Source organism: Sprattus sprattus (assembly GCF_963457725.1).
Source record: "Sprattus sprattus genome assembly, chromosome: 4".
NCBI lineage: Eukaryota > Metazoa > Chordata > Actinopteri > Clupeiformes > Clupeidae > Sprattus > Sprattus sprattus.
In genome coordinates, this window is record NC_137923.1 from 1,096,862 (window position 1) to 1,122,816 (window position 25,955).

Below are 25,955 nucleotides of genomic sequence, written 5' to 3' on the forward strand. Positions count from 1 at the left end.
TCACGGCCCTTTCCATGCGCCTCAAGTGTGGGACAGGATGGGTAACTTCTGCTGCTGAAAGATGAGCCTGTGGAGACTTGCTAATCTTTGGGGTGAGTTTTCATGGCGGTATGTTGTGGTGTACACACGATTAGAGGATTAGTGCTCATTTGATTCAGTGCATATTATCTCTGACAGATCAACCTAGGACAACACCGGAAAACTAAGTGGCTGGAGATCTTGGGACCATACGTTCTCACCTTTATCACGCGCTCAAATAATGTTGTGTTTCCCAGTTCATATAGAGCACACTGTATGTGGCTTAGTTACATTACTTGTTTATATAATTCGAATACACATGTGAATTAAACATGTGTACGTCCATTACATAATTTGGCTATACTTTAGCTAGAGTAATCCTTGTGGTCCAAAGTAAATCCTGATTTATTAGATTAAAGGCAACATCGGGACTTTATTATAACCTCATCATGACATGAACTGTGCATCAGCAAATAATATACCATCTAAAAGAAATGTAGATGGTTATACATCTAAACTGATGATATACCTAAACATATTACCAAATAATGATGTAATAACAAATGAGAAATAGGTAAATAAGGACGTGAGGCTCAGTATATTCTTGGAATCAAGATGATTTAGCAAATAATACACAATTAGAAAATCATGTTCATAATTATTTTTATTTCAAGGATGCAAATAAGTTATTGTCAGTAATTTAAATTATACTCTATGAGTTATCTACATTTTATTTAATCAATACATACTCTACTTATATATTGCATACCATTCTATAACACATGTACAGTACATTTTCTACATTCTCTCAGGAAAATATTATGCTTGAAATGTAAGAGTGCTTTCTATAACAATGCCATAGCTGAGTATTGCATTATACTTCATATCTAGCTTTGGTCAAATGTACAACTAAATTAGTTTAATGCTGGTCTTCCAGTCAGAATGCATAATATTTACATATTAATTTCTGATAGTGAAATATAATTTGGCATAAGAGAGCTTGCTGTCTAAGACACGTACATACAGCAATTTCGTCTTTCTTACATTTCTCATTTTAAACTGATGGAAAATGAAGTGAATATACCCTCTGATACTTTGATGGGCAGGTGATAGGATTAAAAGCTTTCTCTGTGGGGGGACATACCAATAAAAGTTATAATATTATTAGAGCTTTCAAAGAGAAAAGAAGAGTTCACAAAGCTTTGGCCTTTGTGGCTTATATCATAGATCCATTCACATTGTAAACTGTGAATCAGATATGTTCATCAAAGCACCCAACCAGATAATGACAAATAAAATATAGCTGTCATGAATCCGATGACATCACAGGGCACAACACAGTGTTTGTATTAGACCAGCTAACACAGCTAACAAGCTAACACAAGCCTATGCTTACCACTCACTAGTCTTGCGGGGGCAGATGGGCCTGCTGTGCTTTGTGAGTAAACACCTGGGGACTGATGTGGTATTGAGTGCTTTTTTTTGGAGAGATCACACTGACCAGGCCGATTTTCCCTCAGCAGTCTACCGATACAGGTTGATAAGATCACCACACACATTCGCAGTCTGCTGTCTGTCTGCTGCTGTACTTTGAGCTCCAGCTTCAACATTTTTGGATTGGTTATGGAGTGTCTCATAAAAACAGGCTAATAATGCCCACACACATATAGCAGAATACGTCTGGCGCCACGAGACTGGCTCCTCACACTTACAACGGACCATCAGCAGCGTCAGCATTGACTCAGTCCTGTTTTGATTACGACTTATGGCTTATGTGTTGTGATCAGTAAACACTCTCATTGATGGCTTTAGTTTCCACAGATATGCCAAAATTGTGAGATGCACAGCAGATCCCCATCCTAACTCCCTGGGTCGGAGGCATGTCTTTGCGGGGCATTGGGATCATCCAGGGCAGAGTGCTGATCTGGCAAAGAGAGCCGTCTGTGATATCCGTACAGGCTTGGGCAGGCTGACCGCGTCCCCGACCCCGACTCTGCCTGGGGCCCAAAAGGGTAGCAGTCCATAAGCACATGTTCAGAGTCACTGGCTAACCCTTGGGGCTGAATCCCCAAGTGGTTGTATACATTTACTGATATAGTCTCTAAATTGATGCCTGATGTGAAATCCATGATGCTAGAGTTCATATTGTTTTCTTGGTCGATCCCAAAGACAGCGTGGCTCTGGGCCTGATTCGTTGGCAGGTCTTGAAGAGGAAGGTCGAACGGCTGTAGATGCGTGGCCCCACCATCATCAGGAGGACTAAAAGATCCCCCAAGGAGGTCCTGCTGTTCTAACATCTAAAGGTGGAGATACAGAATGAAAGCATAAGACACAAAGAGAAACATTTAGAAAGGCAAGGAGTTTGTCACATGGTTCCTAATGAGACAATTTTAATTGTATTTATTTATATAAAGCGCCAATAATAATTCAGTTTGTCTCAAGGCGCTTTACAGATCCCAGAGTCTTAACCCCCCTAGAGCAAGGGCTTAGGCGACGGTGACGAGGAAAAAGAGCCATATAGACACTAACTTAAAAAAATGAAGTGATGTTTTATACAAATTCTGTCATGGTTTGCTATCCCTAACCATGTAACCTAACCATTTCTAACACTGCTAAATCATTTTAGGTACAATTGGTTTGGTACCAGCCAACCAAATGGTACCAGCAGTAAAATATAGATCTGAAGCTGTACATAGAGAGATTCTGTATATGTGTTAGCCATATTACCTGCCTCTCTGTGGCCAGCAGGGGGACAGAATGCACCATATTCTGATCCAGTGTGGGAGTGCTGGGCACAGTCTGAGATGGGGATAACACTGAGCTGTAAGAGGGTGGAACGAGAGCCATCGGCCTCTGCAGCAGCTGCAAGATGGCCCCAATGTCTGTTGACATGCGAGTCTCCAGCCTGACACACACACACACACACACACACACACACACACACAGACACACACACACACACACATCCCAAAGACATGTTAATAGAAACAGTCAAAGCATCACATTACAGTTTTTCTGTTAATGACAAATGAATAGGCCCAGTCACAGTGTGTAAGTAATGGAAAAAGACTGTAACTGAAATGGAAATGGCTAATCCCCGAAAGTGGCTGACACATAATACTTGGACGTGTAAATCTGACACCTAATAACGTCTCTGATAAGAAACTGGGATTGCTATGTTAAGAGTTAGGGGAAGGGGAAAAAGCATCTGTCAGAGGACTGGAGCTGTTGCTATGCTTTGTGTTTGTGGTGAGATGTATTCTCTTCCCCAGTAGGGGGGAGCAGTGAGCCTTTGTCGAGCTCCGAAGCTCAACTGTGTGAATGGTGAGGGCTTGCAGCAATTTGATACACATAGCCAGCACATATAAAAGGACACATAAAACATGAAGTATTATATAGCTAAGAACATACATACACATATAGAACCACCATGCTACAGTACACTGTATTTAAAAAGATAAATGCTTTAACATGGGCAGGGATAGTAGATGACCTATCGCTTGTTGAGAAGCCCAATAGCTGATGGTACAAATGATCGCAGGTATCTGTTAGACCTGGCATTGTAATCAGCTGAGCTGAGGGTTTACGTACCTGTTGAGTTGCCTCTGAAGCAGGTCTAGGCGGTTCTCCACCTCACTGCCCTGTCTGCGTGTGAAGCCGTGCAGGAGGGCACCGGGGGAAGAGGTAGGTGGTGCAGTGAGACTGCGGCTGGGGACCTCCTGGTACTCAGGGCCACGATTCTCCCCCCAGAAGTTGAACATGTTGGAAACCCCTGAGAAAGCCCCTACAGAACAGTTCAGGGACAATGTTAATTAAATGTGTACAACACAACATTACAGAAAAAAATGAGTGCTGTCAATCGGTGAAAACAAATGAATTAATTAATCGCACAATTTGCTGTGATGAAAAGTTTTTTCGTATTTAAATTAAAATACTTTTGTTTAATACCATATTTACTCTTTCCAATGAAACCACCAAGGCAATCAAAATTGACTGTCAACTTAAAAAGGCATATTTATCATATGCAACATACTGTATATGTGTTGTTATACAGTATGTGTCGCATACATGTGTTTTTAAAAGGGATTGGGATGAAGACACGGAGAAGCAGAGAAGAGAGATGGACTTTTGGGGAGGGAGATATTTTGTTAGTACGTGGTGTGCAGCTCATCGGGCTTGTTGTAAGTCGATGTGCTCAATAAACTTGTACGTTTGTGACTATAACTAAGCTCCGTTGATTCCCCCCAGATATTTTAACCATTGCATGTGCACAAACAGAAATAATAACAAAGTCTAGGCAGCTGTGTTAATTGTGTTCATATTTAAAATGAATTGTGAAATTGAACACCCCAACATTGAACGCAAAAAAAATAAAATAATAAATGCTGTGTATTATAATCTCCATAAATTAATCAGAAAAACATCACAATAAACTCAAAGTAAAAATAAAAATAGATGGTGAACAAAACAAAAAGATTGTGAACAAAAACAAAAGAAGTTTCTATGACTTTAACAAAATATGAACCTGGGAGCTATAGTGTATTTAGTAATCCAGCCTTTAGTGATCCAGTGATCCAGTGATCCTGACCTGACAGTGCATTACAGCTGTTGCTGCTCTTCTCCTTCTCCACACCTGCAGCGTCGCTCATGGCAAGCGGAGTTGACTGGCTCTGGGAATGAGACGTCAGGACGGACTCCACCTCCTCATCGCTACTGGAGCAGGGGGGAGAGGAGCCAGGCCTTCCATGCCCTTTGACCTTGGGGTTCGGCTCGTCTCCTGGGCACCGGGCCGCATGGCGGGCGTTTCTCTGGGACTGTGAGGGAGCCCCTGCGCTGCTGTTAACTGATGCTGAAGGTGTGAAGAATATTTTATATTACTAAGATATATGTACAGTACAAGTCAAAAGTTTGGACACACCTTTCATTTTATGGAGAAGTGTTTTTCTTTACTTTATTATTTTCTACATTGTAGATTAATACCGAAGACATTTAAACTACGAAAGAACACATATGGAATGATGTACTAAACAAAAAAAGTGATATCTACCATGTAGAAAATAATAACAATAAAAACAGAAAAAACGTCTCAAAAAATTAGAAGGTGTGTCCAAACTTTGACTGGTACTGTAGTTTAAATGCAATTGTAGAAGAGATTGTTAGGATACATTTTGGTTTGTAAGACTTTGTTAGAACATCTCAGTGAATGCGGGCTCTGTCAAATATAATTGATCTTTTAACGTTTGATATTTTCAATATGTTTAATAATGGCCAAGTCATAACACAAGTGGCTGGTGCACAGGTTCATAAATATTGTACATGTGAAACAGCAGAAGACCTGATGCTTTACCTCTGCGATTTGTGTGATGAAAAGAATTCTTATTCCTGCGAATGTTGTGATTGGAACTATGACTGTCTGAGTCCTCACTGCTCAATGAATCCATAGCCATGTTGGTCTGAAAAATTAGAGTACATTGTCAATTTATGGAAATTTAAAATGTATTTGAGCACTCACAGTCAACAAATAAATGTAAGGGTATAGTCAAGGACTCACATCACGTAAGTTAACAGTGATTTCCAGATTACTCCAGAAACAGTCAGAGAACTCTGGGTACATGTCCAGAACATCTTGGACATCCTCTCTCTGGATCTTGTGCAGGTCACAGTAGGTCAGTGCTCTGACGTCTGACGTGGACTTCCCCGGGCGTGTGTATAAGTTGATGGGCTCGCCAAAGATGTCATTCTTCCCTGAAGAGAGACAAATGACCATCATTTTTTTTAAACTATACATTTTACCTTTCAGACTGGTGCTATGTAATGCAAGCCTTTCAGACTGCTGTATATTTGTCCAATGTAGGTGGAAATAGATAGTGATTTTCAAGAGGCCATTGCCAAGAGTATCCAGCAGATGGTGCCAAGAGCATTACAATGCTAATGTTACACTTTCCAGTGTTACGCTGAGGCATTTCATATAGGACTTTTGGTCTCCAAATAACCCTCTGTAAATATAAGCCTTGCTCTACTACATGAGCGTGTGCAATCTGCAAAAACATGCAACATTTAGAACAAAGACGCTTTGTCAAAGAGAGGTTTCCATACAGTAAGTACTTGCTGCTGCATCACTAAAAGCCTCTGCAGTATAGCTCTGACACCTATGTGTGCCCCAGCGTTATGATACGCCAACAGAGCAACCTTCGTCTGCCCTCCACACAGATGTCTCACCCAGGATGGCGACCACCACATCGTCACGGAGGATTTCGATGGAGCCGCGCGAGATGAAGTAGAGTGCTGAGATGACGTCGCCGGCGTGGACCAGTGTGTCTCCGGGAGGAGCGTGAGTGGTCTTGAACCTCATGGCCAGGGCGCGCAGACAGCCCTGGGTAGAGCCCTGGAAAGCCTTGCAGTCATGCAGTAGGGAGCGGTTCAGGTGGAGGCAGATATCTGCCTGCAGGCATTCAGGGAAGCCCTTCAGCACCTGTCAGAACAGAGGGATGTGAGAGAGCGACATATACAGATTTATAGTAAGACACTAATGCGGCAAGCGGTGGTAGAACACACTGTCCAGGGCCAAAGATGAGCTGTCTAATATGATCCCTTATGCATGTTTGGTGGTATATGTAAGCCTTATGTTTATGGTGCCTTTATGGTGTTACATTCATTTCTAACAGTCATTTAAACTATGCTTAAATTCCTCCTGAAACCAGGAATAGATCAAGTTAAAAAAACTTCCCTGATTAAATAAATGTTCACCATCAGTGTGTGCAATTAATGTTCATTTGGTACCCACTGCATACATCCTTCAACCATCTATGCCATTAGTGTAGGACCAGGCGTGCTGGTACTCACTGCATTCATATCTATGCCATTAGTGTAGGACCAGGCGTGCTGGTACTCACTGCATTCATATCTATGCCATTAGTGTAGGACCAGGCGTGCTGGTACTCACTGCATTCATATCTATGCCATTAGTGTAGGACCAGGCGTGCTGGTACTCACTGCATTCATATCTATGCCATTAGTGTAGGACCACGCGTGCTGGTACTCACTGCATTCATATCTATGCCATTAGTGTAGGACCACGCGTGCTGGTACTCACTGCATTCATATCTATGCCATTAGTGTAGGACCACGCGTGCTGGTACTCACTGCATTCATATCTATGCCATTAGTGTAGGACCACGCGTGCTGGTACTCACTGCATTCATATCTATGCCATTAGTGTAGGACCACGCGTGCTGGTACTCACTGCATTCATATCTATGCCATTAGTGTAGGACCAGGCGTGCTGGTACTCACTGCATTCATATCTATGCCATTAGTGTAGGACCAGGCGTGCTGGTACTCACTGCATTCATATCTATGCCATTAGTGTAGGACCAGGCGTGCTGGTACTCACTGCATTCATATCTATGCCATTAGTGTAGGACCACGCGTGCTGGTACTCACTGCATTCATATCTATGCCATTAGTGTAGGACCAGGCGTGCTGGTACTCACTGCATTCATATCTATGCCATTAGTGTAGGACCAGGCGTGCTGGTACTCACTGCATTCATATCTATGCCATTAGTGTAGGACCAGGCGTGCTGGTAATCACTGCATTCATATCTATGCCATTAGTGTAGGACCAGGCGTGCTGGTACTCACTGCATTCATATCTATGCCATTAGTGTAGGACCAGGCGTGCTGGAAGTACTCCTCCAGTCTCTGGCGCAGAGGGTTGGGGATCTGGTGGAAGCGGATGAACTCTCGCACCCTCATCATCTGGGCGTGGTACCGCGCTGTTCCAGAGTAAAGGCGCTGGATGATGGCCGAAACGTTCCCAAAGATGCTGGCATACATAAGCGCTGTCAGGACACAAACAGAAGTTCGGTTCTTTTTGTTTTCAATACACAGTGCAGACAGCTGTTGATGAGCTGTTGTAAGGGAACGTGTGCTGTAAAGGAACTAACTCGAATGGATTAGTGCGTAGAAGTCTTGCTCAAGCTATTGTGTGAGGACACTGGAAACCTATTGATACTTTTATATCATGTGATCGTAATGTAGGCAGTTAATTGCATTTACATTTACATTTAATCATTTAGCAGACGCTTTTGTCTAAAGCGACGTACAATGGAGAGAACAGTCAAGCTAAGAGCAATAAAAACCTGGTGTAACAATAAATACTGCTTTTTTTTCTTTCTTTTTTTTCAAGAAAAACGCTGATTGGCACCCTGATTGGCACCCTGATGAACGCTGTAAGGGATTACAGGCTATTCAGTTAGTGCACGAAAATATTGCAAGGTCAAACACATCATGACTCACAGCCAATGAGCATGACGCAGATGGAGAAGATCTTCTCCGGGTTGGTGTTGGGTGAGATGTTGCCAAAGCCCACACTGGTGAGGCTGCTGAAGGTGAAGTAGAGGGCTGTGACGTATTTGTCCTTGATGGACGGGCCAGAGTTGGCGTTGGTTTGATTGTACGGCTTCCCCACCTGCTCCGCGAGGGAGTTGAGCCAGCCGATGCGAGAGGAGTTGCTCCGCTCCATGTTGCCGATGGCGTACCAGATGCAGGCCAGCCAGTGGGCGATCAGCGCGAAGGTGCACATGAGCAGGATGAGAACAGCCGCCCCGTACTCCGAATAACGGTCGAGCTTACGCGCCACACGCACCAATCGAAGGAGTCGAGCGGTTTTTAAGAGCCCGATGAGGGTTGTTGTCTGGAGGGTATGATAAAGAGGATTTGTGATTTAAAAAACATGCAGCCTTTCAAGACTTCACTTGTCTTATCAAGAGAATACACAAAAGTATTCATTATTAAAACGCAACAAAGTTAACTTTGCAGTAAAGTTTGGAGACATTCACTCCTACGCTCTGGATAGTTTTCTTCACTCTACTGTTTAAAGTGCCCTTGTGAGTAAGAGCATCGGCCTCCCTTACCTCTTCCCCCGACCGGTAGATGAGGAGGTCAAAGGGTATGGCTGCCACCAGGTCGATGAGGAACCAGCCCTTGAAGTAGTGCACGGCGATTCGTACCGGGTGGCTCACCACCTCGTCGTTGTTGTTGACGTACGTCGTCCTGAAGTTGATGATGATGTCCAGGATGAACAGGATGTCCACGATGAGGTCCACCACGTTGAGCGGACTGCAGGAGTAGCCGCAGCTCAGCATGGCAGCCTCCTCCGCATCGCTCAGCAGGAAGGCGGCCGAGTAGGGCGTGAAGACGGCCGTGTAGATGACCAGCAGCAGGATCACCCAATCCCACACTGCTTTGAAGGGGCTGTAGTGCAGGATGGTCCATTTGTGGATCCGTGGGGCCTGGAGTTTGTATTCGGGAAGCACATCAGCACCCAGGGAGAGGACCTGAACAAAGGATTAAGGTTTACAACATATGTTGGCTAACTAGATATCTGGGATTAATGAATGACACGTTGAATGAATTAGTTTGAAACGGATTCAAATCAAACTTATTTGTTGAGGATTTGGTGTGTGTTTGAAGTAGAGCATCAGGAGGCTGCTAGATGAAACAAACTAAATAACTGTGTCATGAAGTCCTCTAACAATAAAGGTCACATACATTGTGTCTACAAAACATGACATTTCTACAGGGCAAGATTGCCTTGAAAGTGAATATCTAACTGACAAATGACCTTGTTCACCACAAACAGCGTAGCACTAAATTCACTGCCAGGCTCTCTGGCGACAGTATTGTGGATTTCCATTACCGCACAATCTGTGTCACACGCAAGCCCACGGGCTAAACAGTCTGCAGTGCCACTCACACATGCCATTCTCACACATGGTGGCACAAACATTACGCCTGATCATCCTCTGTGACACATATACATACACACACACACACACACGCACGCACGCATGCACGCGCACACACACACACACACACACACGCACACACGCACACACGCACAAACGCACACACACACAAACACACACACACACACACACGCACGCACGCACGCACGCACGCATGCACACACACACTATACATACTCACATATATAAAATTATCTCGAGGCTCAGTATTATTTAACTCCAGCCAACAATTCAGTCATTATATGACGTGTGGTGACCTCAGATCAGTTTCTAACAATAACATATTGATTGAGAAAATACTTTTTCAAATACAATTAACATCCAAGATGAGGAGTCAGGATTCCCCCTGGCCCACATACAACCCTACATCAACTACCAACATGACTCTTGTCTGTGAGGTAGACAGTGGCCTATTTTCCGTTGATTAAGAGGCAGTAACACAAACCAAATGAACAGGCTATATTCAGCATGGCCTGTTCAGCTCTAGACCGTAGCTGTAGCCAAACGCAACAAGACTTATATGCCCCACAATGGCACGTCAAAGAGAGAAATATTGAGAGAGTATTTTCACCAAACCTAATACAATTGCTCTCAAGCTTGGAGTACTACGGCAAGTGTACTGTATGTGTACAGGCACAACAGCTCCACAATTGCTTCAGTCCCGAGCGACTGACTTTAATTAGCACTGGGGCCTCCCCTAATGCCCCAGCATAAAGGCACATTTTTCACTAGTAATTGGAGATGTCAAAACAAGGTGTAATTACACACACACATGGTAAGCTGTCCTTCTAGTTCAAATCCTGTCTACTATTACATTCACAACCTGATATATTCTGAGATCATTTACAATGCAGTGAATGTATAGCTTGATGTAATCCCTCTGTCAGAGGGACATTACACACAGGGTAAGCTGTCCTTCTTGTTCAAACCCTGTCTACTATTACATTCACAACCTGAAATATCCTGAGATCATTGACAATGCAGTGAATGTATAGCTTTATGTAATCCCTCTGTCAGAGGGACATTCAACAGGATCACGTCCCCCAAGCAAGGTTGTATCTGCGTCATTCCCTGGGTCAGCTATATGAACACTCTCCATTCGTCTGAAGCTCTGACACTTGCTCATAATTCATCCACACTAATCTAATGTTTCTCTTGTTCATTGCCCCCTAATTAGAGCAGGGAAATACATCCACAGCAGGCCCCTGTGAGCAGAAGACCCCTTAATTGATTTATGGAAGGACTGCTCTCTATTCCAGGATATCCTGCGTTCAAAAAAACGAAATTATATTTTGGGCTAAATACTAGCTGATTCTATCACCCGCTTTCAGTTGCCATGACAAGCTAATAAAAACCAGCATCCTAGTTAGTGAATAGATTAAGAATATTTAATTGATGCTTCTATTTCTGTATCTGGGTTAGAGTAGTAGAGTAAACAGAGAGCTGTGTACAAGCTGTTTACTTGACAAATGTAACATCTCCTTGAATATAGGGTACAAATGTGACAGTTGTTATGTTATAAATATAACTGGTATAGCTATTTAAAAAATACCCAATGACATCAAGCCGTGTACCAGTGTTACAAAAGAGGGTAGATCAATTTTACCCAAAAACGGAATGAAAAATAGCATCTCCTGAGGTCCCCTTTGGTATCAAATTGACCTTTGTGGAAAAGGGTAACAGGGGTGGTAGTGGAGGGGGGGACTAGTTTACTTTTTCAGGGAGGTATCTCTTCTCTTGCGCCAGCACAGCACCAAACATCCCCTTTCCCCCTGCAGCGTCCCTGCCAGCACATCTCAATATGAAGATTACATACTGATAATAATGAAACTGCTCAAGAATCACAAACCACTGTATTTGCAACACGACATGCATGTATCATGCAGTAACAATGCTCTATCGTTGTCTATACTCTTTGGCTTAAGGTGCCCTTTACCTGAAGACGTGACCCCCTTTACCTTCACAACTACACCTCTACTTTCACAGAGCATCCATCATCCCTCAATAAGAGGTGCTTACTCATTGGCTCAGTGCCACCTTACCTCTCCGTCCTCTGTGGACAGGTGTGGGCTTGTCTTTCCCCAGCACCTCCTCAGCTTGAGAGAGCAGGGCGCTTCACAAGGCATGGGTGCAGAGCGCGCAGGATGAGGCAGCAGAGAGGGAGAACCGGAGCGGAGGAGAGCGTTCAGCAGCAGCTTCAGGGCCAGGGTCCAAATCATGGTCCCCGGCAGTACCGTGTGGAAGAGCGACGCGCCGAAACGACCACAAGGCCAGGGCACGCGGGTACCTCTGCCTCGGCCCCGAACCAAAGTACCATCCCAGAGACACAGGCAAAAGAGCCTGTCCCGTCCTGTTCCCCGCTGACACCTGTGAACTGTCCTGTCCTGTCCTGTTCCCCCGCTGACACCTGTGAACTGTCCTGTCCTGTCCTGTTCCCCGCTGACACCTGTGAAGCTCCAACTGCAATGTCACGACTCTTCAGTGCAGTCCTCGGACATTGAGTGAGCAGCCTTGGCCCCGTCCCGCGGCTATCTTGGTGGTCTGGAGCCTTTAATTACATCAACCCCACTTCCTCCCTCTCTGCTTATCTGTTTGCTCACACCCGCTCTGCCTCTGCAAAGGGGGCTTTGAAATGTTGACTACACAAATAAACCTGAAGCAACAGATCAACAGAATCTTCAAGGAAGAATCAACACCAATTCTAGGAGCACAGCTGTACAACCTAGTTTTGATGCAAAGTAGCTATGATTGCCCCTGCTACTAACACACACACTCCACTAGAGAGAGAGAGAGAGCGAGAGAGAGAGAGAGAGAGAGAGAGAGAGAGAGAGAGTGAAGGAGGGGCAACTAAGGAGTGAGATAGGGTCTCTTGGGGATACATTACAATGAGGGTGGGTTCTTGGGGATAGAGTACAATTGATTGATTTATTTATTTAGGCCTCGGAAGACACATTGAGGAATTGATTTCCTCATTTTCAATGTTGCATGGGTACAATGAGATTTAATACATTGGATACAAAATAATGATGACATACTTCCTTCAACAAATCAACCTGATGTACTTCCATTAAGAAACACATAGCATTTATTTTAGTTATGAACTGCATGTGATGAGCACTGTGTCAATAGCATGGGGGGCTAGCACATTGTAAGGGCATTACTGCTAAGCTGACTTGATGTGTGACCGAGAGCCATTGTATAACATACAGCAGACCATCCAATAATAATGTTAAAGCTGGCGTTGATATCCTTTGAAATCCCTCCATTATTCAGGGCCAGTTGCCAGTAGGAACAAACTATTCTCTGTAGCTTCTTCTGAAACAAAACTACTGTGCTCCCACAGCGAGTTAGCTAAGGTCACACTGATAACATTGAGATATCACATGTATTTGGCAATAAATACCCCAGGGTATCAAGGTCTGGGAATTCTCACTCTCAAATGGGTGAATCATGGTAATGGGCAATAAGACTTCCTGTGGTGACTAAGGACTTGTGCTCCATGTCATTCCTTACAGCCCTGGCATACTCAATGCGTTGCATGAGTCAGCTTGTATTTATAGCATGTTTCTAGGTATTTCTTTATGGTTATGTATAGTATAATTGCCTACTTGGTTTACCTAAATGCTTTAAATGAGCAGCTTTTAATTGCGGATGAGTCATCAGTTTTATTCTGAGGTCAGAAGCACAGGTTTATTGTTGTATCATCAGTGTCTGAAATTCGAATCCCACTCTGTGTGTATGCGGCAACTCCTCTGCGTCTGACCCCCCTGTCTCACAAAAACGGAGTAATCCCTCGCCTGTTTTGCTCCTGTAGAAGCTCAGGCCCCCCCCCCCCCCCCCCCATCCCATCAGGTTGGTCAGCAACACTGACCCACTAACAGTCATCGCCATGTACATTCTGCTCCCCCACCAATATAACTCACTTACCGTACTTACTACATATATACGTATTTTATTTGATTTAATATTCCTCACTCCTACAACCTGTGAACTGCTGCTAGGCTTTCATTTTAAATTTGAATTGTTGTAACTATGTTATATGTTATATGACAGTTTTATCTTGTATGCCTGTCTACTGCGTAGATGTTGCCTGCCAGGTCACAAGAATTCCACTGCTCTGATGACGCTAAGCTATTTGGTGCTTGTGACAAATAAAACACTTTGACTTTGGTCCTTGAACTATCCCTGTCAAGTGGTCTGCAGATTGGACCTGCATAGGCAAGAGTGCTCAGCAAAAAGAGTGAGACAGAGAGAGAGAGCAAAGAGAGAGGGGGAGAGTTCAGTAACCACTCTCAAACTAATTCCTCAAGTGCTCTCAGGTGTTGGATGGTTGCAGAGGATTTCCACACAGCCTGTTCTTTCTCTGAGGGTTGGTGTGACCTTGAGAGAGAGAGGCCTGCCCTGACTGCATGGGGAGAACCCGTTCATCTGTTAATATCCACCATCATTCAGCATATATCGGCACTCGGTTTACACCAGGAAGGTCCGTTTATGCAATACAAAAACATTACAAACAAGAATGGGAGCATTCAGAGAATGCAAACCTCCGCCTTGTGACCTTGACCTTTGACCTTGACATCTGAAAATCTAATCAATTATTGCCATTATATTACCCAATCTCCCCACAAAGTTTGATGAAAATTGGTCCATGCGTTTCTGCGTAATCTTGCTGACAAACAAACAAACAAGACAGACAAACAAACATACGAGGGTGAAAACATAACCCCCTAGGCGGAGGTAAATATGTACATTTAGGTAACATTCATTCTGCAAGAATGTCTTAGGGCTCTATGAGGTTGCTTGGGGTCATACATGTTATTGTTCAGACAGTCAATACACATCACTACAATGTCCAACTTCTAAACAGCATCACCTAGGACACGACAAGCCATGGTCAGTGCTATAACCCTGCTTGGTACCTTGACAGTCATATCTGGGTCTGGAGAAATGTTTCTTCTGTCCTTGAGGTGTTCATCAGAGTACAGTCTGATTAGCCACTGAAGGGACAGGCAGACACAGGTGACAGATTTACTGTACACGTGTGTGATAGATTGAGAGGTGAAGGAGGTGTACTGGCCTTGTGACACCTTAGGGCCTTGTGAGTCTTGAGTTATTGCGGTCAATGGACGACAGCCTGGCTGCGTAACTGAACCCACAAGCAGGAAGCTCACTGATGCACTGAGTGACGCAGTAAAGTCAGATCAGCAGACGCTGATATAGTCAACAGTGTTCAAATATACATAACAGCTAATTATCACCTGAACATGAGACCAGTTCTTACATTAGTCCAGAAGGAGGCAATGGTTGTCTGATAACACCCACTCAGGGTTTCCATGATGTCACATAGTGAACACAGTCATATGGAATAGAGAGCTGAAACACTAATACAGTGACGATAGTAAAGCTGAATATCCCTGTTGTGTAACATGAAGCCATATCCCATAATGCATAATGCGGCAAAATCAGCGAGTGTGGGATGGAAAACCACAGAAGCACAGAATGTGGCAGCGCTGTATCTGAATGACCGCCGTAAAGAGGGGTTTCTTTCCTAGATCCCTCCTTGCTAAAGAAAATAACAACTAATGTAAAATCGTATTCGTAAAATGATCTCCTCAGCTGATCAGGTCATCACTCCATCAATTCAATATCCTCATGGTCCCTGCCGCAGCACCTCAGCTCACCATCTTCACGAAGGATCCAGATCTACGTGGAAATAGTAGCTAAAAAAAACCCTTGTTACTTTGCAGCAAGCACTTTGCTGGCCAGTAGTGCCCAGGCGTGACTCTTGGCATAGACATCCCTGTGAAATTAAGTGAATCACGTGAGTTCACACACACACACACACACACACACACATACGCAGGTGCAGCCTATCAGTGTAGACACCTCGGGGGTGTCCAGCACAGAGCAGTGCAAGATGGGCTCGGAGCCTTGAGGCCGGGAAGTGCAACATTCAAGGTCAGCGTTTCACAGAGATGGGCTCGGAGCCTTGAGGCCGGGAAGTGCAACATTCAAGGTCACTGTTTCACAGAGATGGATGTTGGAGGCTTGACCTGTGGACCACTACTGCTGTGAACGGGGGGGGTGGGGGGGGGGGGGGGGGGAGAGCCACGACAGCACAAACTGCTGTGAGCGGGGGGGGGGGGGGGAGGAGGGGGGAAGAGCCACGAGAGCACAAACTGCGAAGGAGAGAATCAGCGTGGCTTTAGACGCAGGTCACTCGCTCAACATTTCTTTCAAAGGCAGCGGGTAAACAGCCCCAAAGGCAGCGGGTAAACAGCCCCAAAGGCTGAGTGAGAGGAACTACTGTATTTATGCATCAAGTCAAGGACCCCCGCAACATTAAAGTTGGTGATCTGCACAATGTGGGCTGTTAAAAAACGGGGATCTTATGAAAAATATAACAGCATAATAGGAGTAAAAACTAGGATCTTATCAAAGTGTATCTTCATGGGTAGGTTCCACAAGCCAAGGGGGTAAAAATAGTCTTGTGCTGAATTGTGCTATCATCAGTCCTAAATTCAAAATATCACAGGCCCTGTTCAAAGCTCAGTCCTCATTAAGAGGAACTAGCTCAGACTGCCCCCCCACACACCAACCCCACCCCAAAGCATGCCCTGCTTCTTAAACTATTCTGAATTGATGAGCTGCTAAGAATACAAAATGGGTATTCCTCATCGCTGTACAATGATGCAGTTCACTGTTTCTGCTGCCTGAGCGAATCCTAGGACCATCTGTGGATGCCTTTCAACAACATTACGCACAACTGGCTCCCCCTCATTAAATATAGATTCCTCATTCTTCAGCAATCAGACCGATTGTCATCCATGAAATGTGAATCGTTTACATTAGTCTTAATGGGCTCCACAAACAGTCTCAGTCACAGCTTAGAGGCAGCCTACAGCAACAACACATTCAAGTTTGCTTATTTACTTTAATTTCATTACCATATTTCACATGGTTTGATAGCAGTTTCCGTGTTCTTAACTGTTCCAGATGTTTAAAAATAATTAGACAGATGCACAGGGATGTAGCCTACATATTGTTCACGGAAATGTGTGTCGTGACAAGGGTCGTAAGATTTTTTTTATCAAACAGTGTTGCTTTCTGATATCAGCTTCCACAGTCCAAGCTGAACACATGGGGCCCTATCTTGCCGATCAGAAACGCAAGTAGGACGGGGCCAAGCGCAAGTAGCTGTGTGGGCGGCTCTATGGCGCAAAAAACACACTTGCGTCCAGCGCAAGTGTCAAAAGGGTTGGTCCAAAGGAGGTTACTCAGCCATAGGTGTGGTTTGGGCGTTATATGCAATAAACCAATCCGAGCGTCATCTCACATTCCCTTTAAGAGCGAGGAGCGCATAGTCCATAGCGGCTTGTTATTTTGATGGCGGAATTACCTGGTGGAAGACCGGGAAAGTTCACAGCCGAGGAGACCGACGTGAGATTTACACCAATTTTTTGGCAAGCCATATATAATTACAAGGAAAATAAAGTATTTACCACTTGAGGAAATCATTGTGATATCTATATCCAAGATAGGCATACATCTAGCGTAGCCTACACATTGACCCACATGATTCAGGTTAATTGAAGCTGCGTGACATTTGATTTATTGTATGGCTTTGTAAAAAGCCGGGAGAAAGATATATATGGGGATGCGAGAAACCCTCCAAAAGTAAGCAAAGTCAAGTAAGCATGTCAAGATATTGCCGTGATTGTTTCTGCAACGGGGCACCCGAAAACGTTGCCGAAAACGCTATAATGACGTCCGGAGACGTGGGACATCCAAGCTGGAAGGTAACACACGTTCTCGTGGCTTCACGGCAGGTGGATCTGCCTCGACCCAGGATCTGACGGCAGCAGAGGATATCGCCACGTCTACCCTCACGCCTGAGAGCGTGCAGGGATTTGGGGGCATGGAAATCGGCACCCAAGCCAGTGCACCAGCTGACCAAACCCAAGGTACATAAATAAAGTCCACATACACAGAGATGAGTTTACAAGATTTATAATAATACTGGCATTAAATAAATGCAACAAAGCCATACAATAAATCAAATGTCACGCAGCTTCAATTAACCTGAATCATTTGGGTCAATTGTGTACGCTAGATGTATGCCTAGTTTTAAAATGTCTTGGATACGGATATCACAATGATTTCCTCATGTGGTAAATACTTTATTTTCCTTGTAATTATATATGGCTTGCCAAACAATTGGTGTAAATCTCTCGTGAAGACGACAGAAGTAAAGTGTAGCCTATAGGTCCTATACTGTGCGGGCAAGCACATGCGCCCTTAAAATAGCGTTCTGAATACGCGTTACAGACTTTAGACATTGCGCCTCTGACATTAGACCAGCTTTTTTGTGGTCAATGGCGCACGGCGTTGTTTTGAAACTGCAAAATACCACTTGCGCCAGAGAAACGCCTTCTCTGTTTCGCCCCCGCCCATGTCGACGCAAGTTCATTTCGAAGCGCGCCTCTGGAGGGAAAATCGCGCTGTGCGCCGGGTGCAAGATAGGAATGATACATGCGTCGGTGACAATGTCAATTGCGCTGGGTGCAAGATAGGGCCCATGATATCAAAGAGAGTGTTCATTTCTGTTACTTTACAGATACAACATTTAAACCTCTGAACCACTTAATGTTCCAGGTTTGAATTGGAAGTGTAGAGACCTCTGGAATTGAAGTTAGGAGAGTGGGGTGGGGGTGAGTGCCAATTCTTAAACCCTTGACTAGTGGAGTCATTGCTGGGGTCTTTTCTCACACCCAAGTGATGTGATGTCAGCTGAGTACACAAATCCATATTTGCCACTGCCTCATGTTTGTGAGCTGCATATCATTTTAAAACAACTCAGCCAGGATGACACTATGCAGATGGGTCAATAACAGGTATGATGAGGGATGAGATGGGGCTTAAAAAACTCTTAGAAATAACCGTTAGCAGTTTCCTCAAATTATACTGCCATTCTAAATACTCTTACGAATAATAAAAAGACATTGCCACGGGACATTGTACACTACAGATGCCTGTAAAATCATTTCTGGAATACTCATATATTATATATATATATCTCATGTATTCTGTATTCATTCAGGCCGTAACAGTAATACCCCACCTGCTGCTCTTCAAGCCCTGATCATGGGCCACTTACCTCCTGGGCGACTATGCTGGAGATGCGGACCGCCCTCGCCACACGCGTGTTCCTGCGCTCCGTGCTCGACAGCGCCCCCTCCTGGGGGATGCTCCCTCTCTCGCTGAGCGACATCTCTTTCTGCTCTGGTCCTCACCTCCACCACCCTCCAGTGCTCATGCCAGTGTCGGGGGCACGCTGTGCCACGGAGGACTGCCCGTCGTGGGGTGCCGTACGTATCAAGCAGAGCGTGCCACCCACCGCAGGACTCCCCAGGTCCTCATGTGTCTCTCTCGCCCCGTCTAGGAATTCCCCCTGCGTGGGATCGTCCGTGTTCCCGTGCCAACGTACTTAAGTCACAATCAGAGTGGAGAGTGTCACATTCCGTTCTTTCACTCCAAGGTTCCTACGGTTTTTATCACTGTGAGAGTCCAGCCTCGAGCCCCGCACTTGATGTTATGTTGAGTTCTTCGTGGGTGAGCGTCATCATCTCCCTTGGTGTTTTTGTGAGTCAGATATCATGAGCTCAGCTTACTTGTATCCTTCTGATTAATAAGGGTCTCCATTCTGATACTTACTGTGGCTGTTGAATTAGCATTGAACTTTTTGCAGTTTAGGTTCAGAGCATGACTTCCTCTTCTTGTGGTGTAGTTTCACATGTAAATCTTCACTTGCCATCCAGAAGAAAATACTGCGGCCGTTTCTCCCTCATGTCCTCCTTTCTCCGTCTTTCTGCCCACTGAGTACAAGCTACAGAGGAGATAGAGAGAGCTGTGTACCTGCGTGAGCAGCTGTACCACTTTTTATGAGCTTTTAAAACAGGGTAAACTGCCTCCACGGTACACTCTCTCCAGCATTCACTCCCTCCCTCCCCCTTTCTCGCTCTCTCTCTCTCTCCCTCCCTGTCTCTTACTCACTATCTCTCTCTCTCTGTCTCCCTCCCTCCCTCTGCGCTACAGTGTTCCCTCCTTCCTCTCTGCCTCTTCAGTGGAAGTCCTACTCTCCATGAGCTGTAATTGCTGTTGGCTGAGGGATTCTCCTCCTTCCCACCAACGCCAGCCCAACTGATAAACTGTTTCCATCTACGTTAAGGGCATTAACTAAATTCGAATAACTAGTTAATCCACCTCCCTCTGGCGAATCGAATTTCTATGCGCATTGGGAAAGTTAATGCGCATCGCACGCGTTTCCAACCAGGATTAAATATTGGCATAGAGATAATGCGCATTAAGACATGGGATGGAAACGCACCTTGAGAGAGAGACCTGACTGATGAGCCCTCCTCCCCCCATAAACACCAACAGCCTCACACTGAGCATCTTCTGACTGTGCTCTCTTTATCCCTCCCTCTCAGCAGGTGTGTGTGTGTACGTGTATGTTATTCCCTTATGCTCACAGTTTCATTTAAACTACAGGGGACACACAACACAACCTTGTTTGTTTGTTTTGTTGCTGTATTGTTGTGACTGTTGCTCCTAAAGAGTATGACAAATTGATCCAAATGGATTGGCTGATTGTGTGGATGGATGCACTCGCTCTCAATATGTTGAGATAAGTAGAGAGCCCCCAGGAGTTGATGAAAGGGGATGACCCCCCCCCCCCCCCCCCCCACCACCACCACCCCCATTGAAACACAACCTCACCCACCCAAGCATGACCTCTCGTATGTCAGCTCACCTTCCAGCTGTGTCACAGAGGCTCAATAGGCTCTTACGGCCAGGAGCTCGATCGATGGGTCACTGGGTCTGTTGTCACACTGGTTGGTTGAGAGCCTTTTAATTAATGATGTGTCTTCCAGGACTGAGATAATCAACATAGGTCGTTGTTTTCTTTTCTATTGGTGGGTTGGTAGGGGTGTGGGGGGGGGGGGGGGGGGGCATCCACACAGTGCATTTTCCTCAGGAATAAAAGGGAGTCTTGTTAAATTCAAGTCAATTGTTGGGAGGTAAAAAAATCAGCCACCATTTCAAGCGAGAAAATGCTTTAAAAGAAGAAAAAAAAACACTTCTGCTACACTGTTTTTATTACAGGACGCAAATGGCACAGTGCACAGTGTTCTTCCTTGTCAAAGGGAGATAGGGGGAGGCTTCAGTAGAGAGACAAACATGCAATTCCATGCGAACTACAACAGAGAGATAGCTGCTATTACTGCTACTGCATGTGTCAACAGGGGTATTCTTAGCACATTACACCTCCTGACATGTACCACTCCACTCATACAATACATCAGAGCCATTCTGATAAAGACTAAGCACGACACTGGCCTAATCTGTAGACAAAGTTAGATTGCAGCAGTGCCTGAAATTACATTTCTGAAAACAATACAAAGTGTGTCAGCAGAAAGACAAACCAACCATGGTCCATGTTCCCTGAAACCGTAAAACAGCATCCAAAATATTTTCAAAACCCTGGGTCAAAGAAGGAATCTGAGGGGTTTCATTTCAGCATAAAGCTGGCACATATAAAAAAAGATACTCCCACAGAGTATTAGTGAATGTGTAGTGTGTATGCAACATTCCTCGTGCTTCTGTATCATAATAGTTTAAGTGGAATGTCTAAGTGAGAGAGTTTCAGCGTGAAAGAGAGCTGTTCAGACTGCATTTCCACGGGCTATTCTGTGTGGGTGAGCACAGCATCAGAGGCGAGCTGTTTCGTGTGTTTAGAGGGAGAACTGTCACCCTTTTAACCCAAGTGTGAGTCGTTGTGTTTGACAAGCCTCACTTCGTAAACTGAGAAGGACATTTTCATCATAATTTCTGTTCATTTTCAGGCAGTGGTCTGGTTATTCTTAAGAATGTTTCCGATTCCGATACCCAGAAGCTGTCCGTTCTTCGCAACGTCAAAACAAAAAGAGAACTGGCTTTTTAACGGCGCTGACTCCGAGGGCTGCCAGTGTGATTAAACGTGAGTTTGGTGAAGGACAGAACATGCCGCCCTGAATGAGCAGACACCATGAAGGTGAGATGTTACACCACAGTGTTTCCCAGAAGACACATTAGCAGCGCTTCACCTTGCTGGAGATCGCTGAAGGCACAGATAGATAGATAGATAGATAGATGATAGATAGATAGATAGATAGATAGATAGATAGATAGATAGATAGATAGATAGATAAATACATAGATGATAGATAGATAGATAGATAGATAGATAGATAGATAGATGATAGATAGATAGATAGATAGATAGATAGATAGATAGATAGATAGATAAATACATAGATGATAGATAGATAGATAGATAGATAGATAGATAGATAGATAGATAAATACATAGATGATAGATAGATAGATAGATAGATAGATAGATAGATAGATGATAGATAGATAGATAGATAGATAGATAGATAGATAGATAGATAGATAGATAAATACATAGATGATAGATAGATAGATAGATAGATAGATAGATAGATAGATAGATAGATAGATAAATACATAGATGATAGATAGATAGATAGATAGATAGATAGATAGATAGATAAATACATAGATGATAGATAGATAGATAGATAGATAGATAGATAGATATATAGATGATAGATAGATAGATACTTTATTAATCCCGAGGGGAAATTAAGGAAACAGGGGACAGACTGACAGATCACCATCACCGTGACTTTGAACATGCAGGAGTCGTGGTGGCTTTTTGCACACCAGCTTATGGGGCATCAGATTTTCCATGCAGCTCAAGACCTACTAGGCTGTTGTCATCAACAGTTTTGGATGGAAGCCAGCGGACCAACACAGCAAATGTGCACCAGTAATGCTGATTTTATTTTGAGACATTGTTAATTCTCCACATGGGGTTGATACAACTACAAATTATTCTGGAGTCTGGACCTCGCCCACCATCTCTTGAATTACATGAATAGTTATGGAATAATAACACTCCTGATGAGAAAAGGCAATTATCTTGACAAGGTAATTCCAAAGTACGACTAATGTCATCTGATATCATATCATCTGTGTCTTTTCTGAACGACTTTAATAAGATCAAGGCAAATGAATGTCTGGAGGACCTCACTTCCTGACTCTGAGCACGGGATCAGAATTAAAATGGCTAGAAGCTGAAATGGAAGTGTCACCATTTAATACCCCACTGCTGTTGATGGAAGGCAGTGGCAGATTTCCTAAGCTTTTGTAAGATTTCTAATGCAGATCTGCAGTTACCACAAAGATCTGTCTGAACTATTCTGCACAGGACGTTCTATTAACAAAGTGACTGCACATTCTTAATATTGGTCAGTAATAACCAGTTCATTATATCTCAGCCACAGAATCCCTCTCATGGTGGCTGTAGTTTCAACTGAAGGCTGTTCAGACTCGATAAACACGTTAAACCTCCTAAGGTACATCTCTGATTTCATCTAACTGCATCACTCGTGCTGGACCCTTCAGTGCTTTCAGAGAGTGCGTTCTGAAATTGCCTTGGGGTTTAATTTGAACACTGCCAGGATGGACATAGGGTCAGGTGAAAAAAGGAGGTTCTGGGAGGACGCAGGCATTATTATTCAAACTGCACCACTCATATGTTGTCCTACCCACGCCCATGTAAAACATTATGCAAATCCTTTGTTATTTCAAAGATGTCGTGGCCCTTTAAAATATATCGCATTTCAGCAGACAGACTGGTCTGTAACAATATGCTAATAAGCACTGGTATCATTCGCTGCTGCTACTACATAATTTGAGGCTCTTGCCCTGGATATGGCGTGGACATTGTATTTTATTAAAATTGTAATATGAGGCTTTTGCTAAGGATACAGTATAAACATTGTGCATAAATGCAATGGCAGCTTTACCCTCACACACAAGCGCAAACACACACACACACACACACACACACACACACACACACACACACACACACACACACACACACACGCACACACACACACACAAACAGACACACACATACACGCACACACACACACACACACACAAACAGACACACACATACACACGCACACACACAAAAATAGACACACACACACACACACACACACACACACACAAACAGACACACACACACACACACACACAGAGGCACTCTACACCAAGATGGATTTGACTGTCCCCTCCTACTGTATCCCGCACCTGTGACCATAGATTGGTTCCTTTGACTAATGACACAGCAGCGTTCCCTTGCTCTAAACCGCAGGATAATAAGGCACACAACGAATAAGGGTGAGTTCACATTCTCCAAGTATTCATCAGTCACTAAGGGGCTTACACTGGAAGAGGCAGCTTCCATTGGCCTTGGTCATTGCTAATAGAGCTAGATTCATTTAATTTTTTTTAGATTCAATGGAACTTCCATGCTTCCATGGATTCATGTTATGTGGATCAGGTCACGTCTGGATGAGAGAACAGTTTAAGCCATATTTCACTTCCTAGGGACGATCTGACATATGACATGGAATTGTATGTGAGAGCATCAGTAGATATTTTGTAGATATTGAAAAATGTGTGAGGCCAAATTTGACACATTCATGGACTAGCAAAAAACACAGCCTTTGGTGTACTTTTCATACAGTTAAGTAAATAATGAATGAGCACTGCACTCATCTCTACACATCTGAATGAATAAATTGCTTAATTCACATTGTGGAGGTAATGTAATTTAACACAACTAATTTAACACAACTTGTCATTTAAAAACAACCAAGGAATAGCTCCAATCCATTGCTCATATGTATTATTTAAAAGGGAAACAAAAAAAAACATGTGCATCACTTCTAGTTTGCTTCCAATTCCTAAATGGACGCTACTATCGCATCATTGCTGATTCCAATTATTTCCCTTCCCATTGAATAAGTGTATGAATGCTGATGGTAACCTTCAACATGTCCCCCAGAAACCGTTTCCACTCATCTCCTGACTCTACATATTAGCTCTGTCACACCAATGCAACCATGGGTGTCATGACCCTGTCTCCTAAACCTCCCACAGCGTCCAAAACGAATTTCGGAGAGATTCAAGAAAGGAGTCACAGCGGGAGCGCCCACTTTACACTGTTGTGGGTTAGTCATCACAGCTTTAACCATTCCATCCACTCCTACTGGTAGCTAGTCTTTAGTAGAAAGATACGTACAGAACATGTATTTTTAAAACATGGTTGTCAGGGCCCTCGTCTGTATCTGATGGATCTATCTGTGCTGGAGCCAGACCCTCTGGGGAAAATCGGAAAACAAAGGGCATGAGCCAAGCTATCCGAGCTGTTATGAGCAATACACACCAGCAGCAGTTCTCCTAGCCTCAGCAGAAGTCGAGCAATAAAAACAGAGAGAGAGAGAGAGAGAGAGAGAGAGAGAGAGAGAGAGAGAGAGAGAGAGAGAGAGAGAGAGAGAGAGAGAACAAGAGAGAACAAGAGAAAAATAGAGAGTGGGAGGATTTTCTCGCAGGGGCTTCTCTCAGATAACTTGGGCTTCCCCAGAAAAACAATCTGATCAGTTAATTCATCCCACATACAGTCGCGAGAGGCTTTCTCACATTCGCTTGTGGTTGCTTCTTGTGCCTTCCAGACTGAAGTGTGGGTCTGACCTAAGAGTGCCATGGCAGCCATTTCGGGAAAAAACCTGCTCTAGGTCTTTCCTCCCTCTCTGGCCTGACAAACGCCCCCCCCCCCCCCCCCAGAATGAGAATCACTTCAAACAGACCTCTGTCTATCTGGCAGGGCTGTTAATAAATGTCTATCACTAACGCTGAAGCCAGAAGCCCGGGCCATATGGCCCAGTGTGCAGCGAGTGATCCATCAGAGCCGCGAGCTTCACGAGGACTCCTTGACAGCATCATGGCGGCTCTGTCATCCCCCTCCAGCTACGCAGGTGGATCAGGCAGGGAGGACGGAAGAGAGAATAGCTTAACAAGCCCGCCGAGTGTTTACACGAAACTTCATCAATGCCACCTCCAGGCTCTACCCATCATGCAGGGCCCATACGCACATAAACTCCATACACACAATTAGCTCAACGACAGCCCCTGTCGG

The 25,955-nt window shown here is 44.3% G+C and overlaps 1 protein-coding gene across 1 annotated transcript in view; it reads right to left on the minus strand.

Moving 5' to 3' along the window:
• Window positions 1–1,877: 1,877 nt before the first annotated feature.
• LOC308364473 (voltage-gated inwardly rectifying potassium channel KCNH2-like) overlaps window positions 1,878–25,955 on the minus strand; it is a gene marked incomplete at both ends in the record, with an annotated part of 43,156 nt that continues 19,078 nt past the window's right edge. Inside the window, 10 exons of the mRNA XM_080837607.1 lie at window positions 1,878–2,315; window positions 2,746–2,923; window positions 3,610–3,802; window positions 4,607–4,867; window positions 5,366–5,471; window positions 5,570–5,763; window positions 6,238–6,490; window positions 7,662–7,861; window positions 8,319–8,715; window positions 8,936–9,358. Of these exons, the coding sequence (XP_080693733.1) occupies window positions 1,878–2,315; window positions 2,746–2,923; window positions 3,610–3,802; window positions 4,607–4,867; window positions 5,366–5,471; window positions 5,570–5,763; window positions 6,238–6,490; window positions 7,662–7,861; window positions 8,319–8,715; window positions 8,936–9,358 (2,643 nt within the window). The remainder of the gene's footprint in view (window positions 2,316–2,745; window positions 2,924–3,609; window positions 3,803–4,606; window positions 4,868–5,365; window positions 5,472–5,569; window positions 5,764–6,237; window positions 6,491–7,661; window positions 7,862–8,318; window positions 8,716–8,935; window positions 9,359–25,955) is intronic.